Source organism: Mya arenaria, chromosome 7 (genome assembly GCF_026914265.1).
Source record: "Mya arenaria isolate MELC-2E11 chromosome 7, ASM2691426v1".
NCBI classification, from domain to species: domain Eukaryota; kingdom Metazoa; phylum Mollusca; class Bivalvia; order Myida; family Myidae; genus Mya; species Mya arenaria.
Genome location: NC_069128.1, coordinates 51333239 through 51345492, shown reverse-complemented (window position 1 = coordinate 51345492; position 12254 = coordinate 51333239). Strand labels below are relative to the sequence as shown.

The 12254-nt window shown below is 33.2% G+C and overlaps 1 protein-coding gene across 4 annotated transcripts in view; it reads left to right on the top strand.

Moving 5' to 3' along the window:
* The window catches only part of LOC128240740 (ophiophagus venom factor-like), an 89642-nt gene extending 83515 nt beyond the window's left edge, over positions 1–6127 (top strand). For 2 of the 4 annotated variants that reach the window (XM_052957553.1, XM_052957555.1), the window contains 2 exons: positions 3672–3792; positions 5007–6127. In XM_052957553.1, the coding sequence (XP_052813513.1) occupies positions 3672–3792; positions 5007–5133 (248 nt within the window). In that variant the 3' untranslated portion in view covers positions 5134–6127. Of the gene's footprint in view, positions 1–3671; positions 3793–4576 lie in introns of all 4 variants that reach the window. The other 2 variants (XR_008262282.1, XM_052957554.1) reach the window with 2 other exon arrangements.
* The last annotated feature ends 6127 nt before the right edge of the window (positions 6128–12254 follow it).

The following is a 12254-nucleotide window of genomic DNA, read 5'->3' as shown; positions in this document are numbered from 1 at the left end:
TGATGTCATTGAAAAAGTTTTACATTAAGCTCGATTCGGGCCGCAACATAACTCGGCAACTGCATTTCGTTTTGACGCCATTTTTGTAGTGTTCATTCGTTTTGAAAGTGTTGTTTTTTCGAAAATTGACTGGAGTACTAGGATTTTTTACACACAATACCTATTGGGTAATCAATTAATTGCCTATATGGTCCTACTTTAACCATTATTCGTTTTGATACCTAATTTAAGCCTGAAAATTTTGTTAAAAATATGTTCTTGATAAAATCTAGGCTACAGCATCTTCGATCAGCATCAGAGAAAACAATATTTGAAATGTCTTTGTTCATTGCATACGACGTAATGGAATCATGTCCATATAAGTCGTATGTTCTGAATAAAATCGACAGAAATAACTAAAGTTTGGAGGAGTTAGTCGTTTTAGACATCATTTAGTGCTTTTAATAGTCGAAACAACTGCAGAAAAAACGATTTAGTAAAGACATCAGCTTGCCAGGAAAAGACAACTCAGCAAAAAATATGTAAGTTATATGTGGTTTATTTCATGTTTTGGTATTTGTATGCAGCTATATTATATATGCTAAAATATGTTTTTGTACAAAAGTTTGTATCGTTGACCAACTTTTGATCAGAAACCAGGTCGCTCAGCCTTCATTGTTATGATGCGGGCCCTGATAGTGCATGCATATGTAAAACAAAAAACCTGTCATTATTGGCACGTGAATTTACTGAATAATGCACGTTTTCTACCGATAACGCCCGGGTTTTGCGTTTTAATTCACCGCGATAACGGACCGAAAACACACATTTTATGCAATAATACGTATTTATAATATTCTTGACATTGAAAGGATAGAAAATAAACATATAAATAAGGAACTTTTTTATCTGTGCATTCATTGTCGTATAAAATTAGGTTACAATAACTGTTCTAATTTACCCACCGTTGAGAACAACGAGAGAAAGAAAGAAGAGAAAATGCTCTTGAATAATCAATTTATTTTAGCAGAAATGTAGATTTAAATAAATGTAAATATAAGTATTAAAATTCGACATGTTGCATTTTATTGGGGTATGGTATGCAATGGGGCTGTTCAAAATGGGTGGAGTCCGAATGACTCCACCAGCATTTTGAACTGCGCCAATGAAAATGCAACATGTACAATTTTGATCCTTAAATCAATGATTGATATTCATCTTAACAGGAATTGAATGCAAGGTGTACACTGTTGACAAGTTGTTTGACTTGATCTTTCAGGAGAAAACTAATTGGACATCTTTGTGCGTTACCACTGATTGTCGGAACAATGTTTGCAGTTACTGTCATGGTATCTCCATTTATCAACTTCTATTGGATTTGTGTTGCGTTACTAGTTTAATATCTTGGTCATGTTGAGATTTCAGTGCCAATGGATTTGCCAATCGTTCTGTTATGTATGTACGCTGTGATCTAGGATCCAAAAGTAGTCTTGCACTTTCATCGCTGTTTCATCCTTGTTTAAAACATCTGTCTTTGCCGTTTGCATTAGCACCATCTCGCTCGATGACACAATTACCGGTGTTTCAGCACATGCATCTGGTATAACAAGTTCTTCAGTCAACTTAGACTATTTATCAGTAAGAAAGTTTTTGAAGCCTTTGCTCCAATCTTCTTTGAGCATAACCTTCTTTGGTGGTTACCGTATATTCAACAATGAACACACAATTTCTTTGTCTTGCAATCATTTTTCATATAAACTTCTTTCAAACACTTGTAGCACGATCCTTTTAAATAGTGTCTTCTTTGTTCAACTGTTTTGAACTGGCTGCGTTCTTTACTCCCATGATGTTCTTTGCAATATCTGCATCTCTTTCTGTACACTTTAGTTTATTTTTCTCCTTTGTAGAATGCTTCTAGTGATCTTGATGGTTTGTTCTCGTGTTTATCAAAATTCGACCCAAATCGCCTCTCTGAAGTGTATATCCCATAAATGTATGTCTTTCACTTTCTTTGGGCTCTAAAACAATCTTGCAAGCCCTTTCATAAGCAATAACGAATTAATATTATTCATTTCAATGTTTATCCACAGTCCAATCAGCGCTTGCACCTTTTTGAAATTCTAAGTGATTCCAAACATTGGTTATTAATGTTATTAATGACAAAAATATGTTTTTATTTACATTTTCCCTCAGCACTTCCAAACTTCACAGATTATTTTCTATGGTATCCATGAATTGCCTAAAACTATCAACTCTTAATGTTGCTGGAGATAAATTCATCATTTCTTTGTAATGCATATTGATTTCTTCTTGTTTGTGTCCGAATCTCTTCCATAATATGTCCACTACAACAAGGTAAGTATCGTTTGACAAGGGAAGTCCTCATCTTTTAAAAGTTTTAATTACATCATTTTTACACGACATGACTAGCACAGTTCAATTATGACATAATATCAATTGTAAAGTTTATTGGTTTGTACTTTGTAACCTTCAGTTATTTTGACCGCGTCTGATTTTAGTACTAACCATCTGTAATAACTTCGCCATCTCCTGTCCCTTTCGGGATATATCTCGTAAAAAAGCTTCAAGATATACGAAGGTTGGATAAGCCGCTTATAGTTAAATTATAAGACTAAGTAGACACATTTAATAACGTTAACAATTGTTCAATACGTGAAAACAAAATCGGATAATGAACTTTCAGGGCCGGTATGATGTCACTACTTATCCTCCCTAAAACAGTAAATATGTCACTTGATGATTGAAAACACAAACAACATGTTTTCAGTAAGAGCACCGCCATGATGGATGACTTTTAAATACCATTTTTGTTTCTGTTGGATAATAAATAGCCTTGGTGTTTCAAATGGTATTGAGAGTGGCAGTAAGGCCTGCATATCATTTCATTTTGCAATCACCAATAATTACATAAGCAAGCTATAACAATTTGATTGATTACCACATGCTTTACATGTTTATGCTTCCAATTAGAATCTTGACTTGAGGATACGTCAGAAAAGTAAAAATGATAATCCTTAATTTGTAATATAGTTGATAGTGTCTTTTATAAAGTGAATATTTTATTTGTCCATGCAATAATGTTCTAATGAGGAAATTTTGTTATGTTTCCTTTCTTGGTAGCGTATTTCTATGGGTGATAGCGAAAAGGGTCTATCTGCATCTTTTGTTATTGCATCGTAAAACATTTTCGTATTTCTATGGGTGATAGCGAAAAGGGTCTATCTGCATCTTTTGTTATTGCATCGTAAAACATTTTCGCCTTCTCCCAGATTTACTGTAACTTAAAGTGTATGACAAAATAAAACAATAAACACACAGTATGTAAATAGCTTAAGTTACTTACTAAATTTATATACGCTTTGCCCGTATGTCTATATGTATACATGTCGATATAAATACCGTGTACATTTCTATAAATGTTTACTATACATATGTTATACAAATCTAATTAAGACGTCTGTTCTAGTCTTTTCTGTTTTTATTTTGAACCGAGAGCGAAAGTCTGACGACAATTACAGGAGATTTAGGAGTTAAAGTAAATGATGACCACAAATTGAAATATCAGTTAGACATTTAAATAGAAAATGTCAATTATATTGAAAACCTTATTTCAATTTACACTCAAAAATGTCAAGAATGCCAACAAAACATACTTTTAAGTTTACTTCCAGGTGAGATCTATGCCTTTACCGATGACATTGTAGACTTTGTGGTCGAAGGTTATTGCGATCGTCTGAAGTTAGCAAAAGACAAGGAATATATTGTGATTGGACAAGAACCAGGAAACGATAAGTAAATACAGTAGATAGTGGGCCGATTATCAAGAATGTTATTAACGTTAACAAACTTTATTTTCGTTTACTTTCAAATCTCTTAAAGTTAAATAAATACTCGTTTGATCTACAGTATTGTTTTACAATATTTGATCATTAAATATATCAAGTTAACGAAGATGGCAGTAATCACATTGCTAGCTTTTTCAAAGCTCTTAACAATCGGCCCAATTTCAGTTTTAATTTAAAGCAATTTATTTTACAACCATTGTTAAACAAGTTTATGCAAGGTCATAGTAATCATTGTCGTTGGCACAATCTTACGCAAAAATGAGGTTTTCTGTTGTTGGGAAAACGTGAGTAACCTGAGGAAAGTAAGGCGGGTGTTAACCAAACTCACTTTTCATCAAACTGGGAATCAAACCGGAACGCCCTGATCAGGAGCGGTTGCGTCAACCACTGACCATGGATCTACAAACATGTGTCCGTACTTAAATGTATGAAATGTTTATGTTCTTTGCAGTTCGAACAATTTAATAAATCATCAATTAAGTTTCCCTCGTTTCGCTTCTGGAATCCAACATGATAGCAGATCCGAGTTTCTTATGTATTACAAATGCAAACATGTTATCAATGTTGCACAATATAATTTTTATAGAACTGCTTTTTCTTCTCTATTGTAGTTTATGGAATTTTATACTAAGCTACTTCATACTTATTTCTATCAATTGTAATGGAATTTTATATCAGTCTTTGAATGTGTATGTGGACAATAATACTGTATGATGATAAGTTGTATTCAGGGACGGATCCATGATTTGACGTTAGAGGGGCGTGACCAAGAGGCGTAAGCTTTTGACTTGCGCCTCTCCTTGAGAACAGAAATTGATTTTGTGTTGGCAGTGAGTTTGGGTAAACTCTCCCCAATTGTTTGATTTTCTACTCCGAAATGGTGCTTTTAAGGCGTATTTCATTACTTTTTACCTCCTTTTTTAAATTAAAAAGCAAATCTGGACATTCTAATGGGGGGAGCACGTGCTTGGTAACCCCCAACTAGTTGTGTATGCTTAAAACAAAAAAAAAGATTAATGTTATGTAATAAATTATATTGTCTGTTCTATCAGTGGTTATTTTATATATATGCTTAGGAATATGAGCCTTTAATATCTATGATTTAGCCCTTGTTTCACCTTTAAAGAAGTCTCTTGTAACTTATTTTATTTTTCGTTCCAGGTTTGAAATCGTACTTAGTGAAACAAGTTACGTTATTGATTTGGATCCTCAACGAAACGCCGATTTATTGAAGTTGGTTATGACGAGGTTTGAATCCGCTATGAAAAACGGGTGCGATAGCAAATGATGGATGTCGAACGTTCTGAGTTATTGACCTGTTTCTCCATAAACCATAGTGTCTCATTAATCAGTCAAACATTTAATGACAATAGCATGTCTAAAACCTATTGAGTTTTATGAAAAGAAACATATAATTGGCTTAAATATAGTTTGCCGGTGTTCTATGTCTTTGGCGTTTACCCAGTGCTATTAAACGGGTTTATGTTTAACTTTTTGCTACTGAGCTTGTTTCTGTAGTCTTTCACATAAGAATTAAAAAAGAATAAAAAAAAATACATGACCCCATGTCCAAAGACTGGGAAAATACCAATCATAAATATGTGTCGTATGGGTTATATAACCTTTGGGATATGAGCTCACTTCACACAGCCACAATTTTGTGGCCTTAATATTCAAACTGTACATTTAACGTAATTGTGTTATTTCTTAATAATGCCTTACACATAGACTTGTTTGCTTATGTCAACGAAAATCGTTACTCAAACATGATATCAAGCATTGATTGTGTTAGTAGTAGATAGGCGAACTTTAGTAAAGTCTGAGTGGTACATTGTATATATAATTAAGCCCACTGTTCGATGTTGGTCGGTGATTATAAAGTATCTGAAGTAAATTTCCTAAAGTCGGTTTTCCAAAATGTTCATAGTCAAATTTTAACAAAAGAAAGTACATTACACAAAAACAATATTCGATACTATTGAATGTTTTTATCGTATGGCCAGCCAGATACTAAACTTAGGGAAATTGCCTGAAGGTGTATACGGATATCAGACCAGCATAATCATCGCAGAATTGGTATGCAACACTCATACATATCTCATTTTGCAATTATATTGGTGGCCTTCATGAAAATGTGTTGCATGTGTGTGTGTTTTGTGTGTTTTCAGGCATATATTTACATTTACTATGTAACCAAGTTTATACAAGCACTCAGACTATAGCTTATCTTAGGCTGTATTATAAACGTAATACATTTGTATATAAATAAAAAGTCGTTTACAAGCAAGTATATTTTGGTTAGTTATTTAATATAATTATGGTGTTGTATTGAATCGGCGTTGACTTCATTAAACAATTAATATTAGTTATTTTACAAATATGTATTAAATACATCAACAATACATCAATCAACAGTCTATATAATATATTGCAAAAGCAATATTATATAGTTCTCAACTTTATGATTTTTAGGATTAAGGCATTACAGAAGTATAGTAAATAATTAAAAATCAATCCGAATGGTCGTGCTAAGTCTCTTTTCATTCAATAATCAATATCAGTTGTTTCACCAATGTATATTAAAACACCATCAGTATAGCTTCCACAGTCAATGCAATATATAGTATAATCAAGATTACAAAGTTGTAAACATTAAGATATTTAGGATTAAGGCATTACAAAAGTACAGTACATTATTGAGAATCAATTAGAATGGTCATTCTAAATCTCTTTTTTGTCTACCATTGACCAGGTAAGGTAAAACACAGGAACTAGCAACAAACGTACTTCAATGTATGATGAATTATTCAAATTTCATAGTCATTTATTCGTCGATATGTAATATGATAGTCAAAACACTTAGCACGTGTGTCTTAACAATTGTATGAAGTCGAATGTAAAGAGAAGTTGAGGAAATCAGAAATGGTAGAGATGATTAAGGGACAAAAGGTAGGAAACAAATATGAGCTGCAGATATGGAAAATGATATCCCTTTAAAAATAAGTAAATTATAATGCTCACTGACTTTACAACTCTAGCCGAGAAAATAACATCTAGTCAGCACTAGGAGGATATTATGGTGTATGTTGTTGACCTGTTGAAACAGAAATAAAACAAACATGTGTTATAACCTTTACTACACATCGAACATTTCATTATTTTCTACTGCAGCATGATAATGTTTTGGCTATTAATTTGACGTGTTCCATTTTAATGACTCGACACATAATTTCAAGATTTCAATATTTATTGTGATATATATGAATTCCGATCTTACTAGTTGCAATACATTTTTTATTAAACACTATTAAATACTGATTTCTTTCTTGAAATGCATACCATATATATTTTGCTAGCTTTCTGATATTTTCAACATGCTGTGACGACTTAAATAAATGGTATAATGGCAAATCAGATCGTAGATTACACAGTTAGGACAGCATCTAACATCTCTTTCCAAATTATAAAACCTTCCCGTTCCAATCATCAAACTATGACTAGCGAAAGTTCGCCATAAAACTTATATATTTCTTAACATCATACAAAACAAATATATTTAGCTGTTCAATTTATCTTTAAGTGTGTATAATCTATTAATTTTGCATTTAATGAACACTGTGCCATCCAATCCTGTTTATACTGATGTCATTCAATATTATTTTGAATAATAAATTAAATTGAACAATAATTAAACTTGCATATAAAAAGCATGATCCCCTAGACGTTTAACATATTGATTTAAAAAGTTTGGGTTTGTTAACACATTGTAATTCCCAAACATATTCAAACCCATTACGGTATAAATTGGTTCTAACAGAAGTGACCCAATTTGTATGGCCTACACTGTCAAAAATATTCATCATATCATAACATACTTCAACATATCTGTTATTCGGCATATTCAAAATACTTAATACTTGTCTTTTATGCAGATATATACATGGGATATATACCAACATCCTCTAAGGCGGTCTTATTACAAGCAGATATTTTAACATTCAACAAGTTTACACATAATATTCAAATATAAAATAAGTATTGTTTAATTAATATAAATCTGATATGTCCCGTAGCAGAATGACAATATTTGATTTAAACAATATTAAAAACGCAACGAAATTTCCCTATTTATTTTTCATAGGTTTGCAGTAGGTTTTCAATTCAAACATATAGAAAAGGTTAATCATATGCAGGGATAGGCTGTAAATAAACTTTTTGTATCGTCTGTTAAGGTTACCATAGTATCTTACAAGTGTTGTATGATTTGCATTACCTGAAAAATCTGCTTTCATGCCAGGCCAATAGAGAGGGTAAAGAATCATGTGATAGGTCTTGCTAACACCTAAATGACCTGACATGAGTGTTGCATAAGCTAACCTAAGTATGCTAAGTATTTTCGGGCGATATCCCTTTGGATATACAATTTCGTGGTTTACAGTCCACTCATCTTAAGCGGGGACATTGGGTGGTCGCCATTTTTCACCGTGTAACAGTAAGTGACAAGGGTCGGTGAAGTTTCATCATTGCCTCAAGCCCTTTTAATCAAACTTGATATCTCAGGATCATTTTGGTTTTCCGGCATTGGGGGTTCATTACTTCAGTATTAATAGCCTGACATACACCAGGACTTGCTAAGTCAACATCTCAAAGTGATGTCTTATCTTTTATTCAAAAGGCCAAATACAGCTACCAACACAGCTATCAAAACTAAGGTAAAATAGACTTCATGGAGAGGTACGGGCACTAACAAATCAACACTTTACTCCCTGAATAAGAACACTTTTAATACAAGAAGTCTTCTTAGAACAAAAAAGACAGATTATCGGCTAAAATGAAAATTAAGAAACTCCTGTTTCTCGAAATATGAAATGTTGATGGGCATGGGCCCTTTTAAGTAATATTAAACCGTCGAAAAGGAAGAGCTCAAATTTCTCCGTAATGCAATCAGACAGTTTTGTGGCCTAAACAATTGTATTGCAATGAGAACAAGACTGTGGTTTTGACCTTAAAGTAGTAAGACCTGTGGATTTGGCCCTATTCTATCGTTGTTGTTCTCTGTTCAAGGCTAATTTGATCGGTTTTGTGGCACTAACAAGTGGGATGAGATAAGGGTTTTGACGTTTGGTTACACCAAGTGAGTTTGGTTTGAGCGAATTTGACTGTCTTTATCTGCGAAACGAAAGACTTACGTAGTATTCGATTGTCCATATGAGGGAATGAGTTCTGGTTTATTTATCAATGAGACCCTGATTGTTAAAGAATAGTCTTTGTTCAAATGAGCAGCTTTTTCCAAATGTTTTACTTTTTTGAAGTGTTTTCGCCACGTTTGAATATCTCTACAAACATAAACTGCCGGAGATTTTCATATTTTGCTTTAAATTATCTTGGACTTACACCTTCTGTCAAATAAAAGGTCCTTTAGTTTTCGTTAATTCTGCATATTAAGTCTGGCAAATTTCAGTCCTGCAATCACTAAATGTCTGTTTTTAAGCCTCAGGGACTAAATCATAACCCTTCAGAAAAGCTATTTAACTTTGTCATAATAAGAGCGTTTTTCGACATTAAGCAACGTGTAAATTTCGTTGTAAAGCTGTGCCCATTAAAACACTAGTCAAGAGAAAGGTCTAATGAGTATAGGCTTTTTCAGATTTTCTGCAACCTTTCCTAAGTTAGGGAAATAATTGACAACTTATTTTTCCATGAAATGTTGAAACGAGCTGAAAGTATTTTGCAATATAAACAATAGTTTGATAATGTATTTTGTTTAGAGTGATTTTCTCGCTGTTGTAATTGACAACCTCTCTTCACGTTCTCTTTCTAACTGCATTAACATCTGTATCCTTTGTGCATCAGTCTCTATTTTAAATTTAAACAGATTACAATGTTGATTAAGTTTCCAGAATTTGCGTTCAGTCATTAAAAATGATAGAGAGCTTCTCCTCAAAAATATCATGGCCCACTAAACAACGGACCAAAGCATTCTTAGTTTTTGCTTACGCATAAAATAATTTAGACACATTGTAATGATGCCACGATTAAGCGAATCAGGCGTCCTAGCCAAATCCTGTTGGGAAGGTTAAGCTACAAAATTATCTAAGTCGAATGAGATTGCTGTTTGTTGCGAGTTTCAAACCAAAGCAATAGTATCAAAACGAGCCAACGATTCTGTTACGACCACTGAATACAACAGAGAAACAGAAGCCGGCATCAACCTTTAAACAACAACATTTATTTGCAATTTTACACAAGCCATTTCAAATAAGTAAAGTTAGAATATAAATTACCTTGTTTAGAGAATAATGCCCAAAGTCAACCGCCTCTTAAATTCGCCATTCAACTTAAAGTCCTATTCTAACGTACTGGTCAAGATTTTATCTTAATTAAGCACAATTTTATTTTTTAGCACTTGATGTAGTTGGTCAAGATTTTATCTGACTTAAGCAAAATCTTATTTCTCAGCACTTTCTGTAATGATACATAAGTTATTTTGAAGTAATATGTTTCATACACATTGCTCAAAATTTGGACTGTGTAGTAAAGTCAGCATTTCAGTCATTAATTTCAATATTCGAATTGCATATTTTTCCATTTCAATCAAAACACATCTATGAAGATTTAAATGAAATGAATGCAGCACAACTGTGATTTCCATCGACATGTGTAGTAAGATTATAATAGTTACAGCTGGTATTTCATGTATTAACGATAAATACCTCTGACTGCTACGAAAATGTGGAGGTGATTGTAGAAGAATACGGATGATATATCGTTTGATATATGGCGTATACAGATGGAATTTCAGTAAGAAGTATTTACACTATTCTGATTGACTAAAAAGGACTTTACCTGTCACGTGATCTATTCCCATTCTATACAAATAAAATGGTGGTGTTTTTTTCTAGACAAAATAAATAATTAAATTGTGCTTGAATGACATGTATATCTTAAAGGTTTTTGATATTTGTTTTTGTATTTCAAAGAAGTTCTTTCGCGACGGAGACAACCTACTAGAAATGTTATTTGCAGCAAAACTTTGCGGTTTTGTAAACATAGACCAAGGGTAGACCACTCTGGCGCTTTAGACAATGTATTAGTTAAATAACAGAAAGGCTTTGATATACAGGGGACAAATGTTTTTGGTAACAATAAAGCGAGTTCGTGGTTTGTATATTTTAACTATAAAACTGAATATGATGAAGGATCCTCGTATACCAAGAATTAGGAGAAATGTAGGAAAACAAGTATCTGATGCATGTTGTTCTCAAAACGAGGCTGCTTAAATTATTTCGAGCAGAGATCATTAACCGAAGTGGAAATAAACGGAGGAAAAATAATTATTTACAAATGTCTGTGTTTCTGCATCTCCATCTAAACTTTAACTAAACACGTACCTGAATTTTGTCAGTCGGGTATCCCTTATTTTGAGTCTGAGGCCAATGTCATCCATTCAAGATAAGTGACGTAACTTTACACAATTTGCGCACACGTGGCACGTTAGAAGGTTAATCGCAACTGTCACGGTTGCCTATGAATTCCTTATAGGGCCGAAGTGATATATTAAAAGCTATGGGTATGTTTTACAAAAGAAAAATAAATCGCCTTATACTTGTAGCTTCTAGTAAAAGTAAAAGTTGTGAATGGTCAACAATTTGCAAATTGTATTGGATACAAGATAGCTGATTCTCGCATAAAACTATTTACTCTTCACGTTGCTTATATCATAAACCCAGTCCTTGCATATATTGTGATAACTGTATGACATAGACCACAATTTTCACAAGCGTTATTGACATCGACTACACGTATCAACGTGTACATAATCTGGACATAGCAATACCAACCACATAGAAGTATCATTTGCCTTGCATATGCAGATTGAACTGTGATGACGTTATAGCAGATTATTTCGTTTTCTGAATGTTTTTCATTACATTTATATATATCGTCCATGTGTATCTGTTTTATGTTACTGTCGTGTATCTGTCTTATTTTATGATAATATATAGTCTTAAAATGTTTTATTACTCTTTCTAGCTTTCGTTCCTATACACCATATTCAATATAGCCGGTTAAAAAAGCTCTGTGAGCTGATGAATATTGCCGACTTTAAATGAGTCTTATCCTCTCTTAGTTTTTGTGTGACATAATGATCTCGTAAAAATCACGTAAATCGGACCTCCTCGGCCATTATTCAACAGCTATTACCTCGGAAATAATACGTTTCTAAAAAGACAGTCCATCATGGTGGTGAGCATAAGCTCAGTGATAACTGGGTCAATCGCCGGCGTCCTCATCACATTTTCGTATATCATGAAACCTATTTACGAGGCCTATCCCGACGCTTGCCCGCCTCTTTTACGAAACACCATAATTTTGTTTTATCGGTATTCACTTTTTATCCCCAAGTGT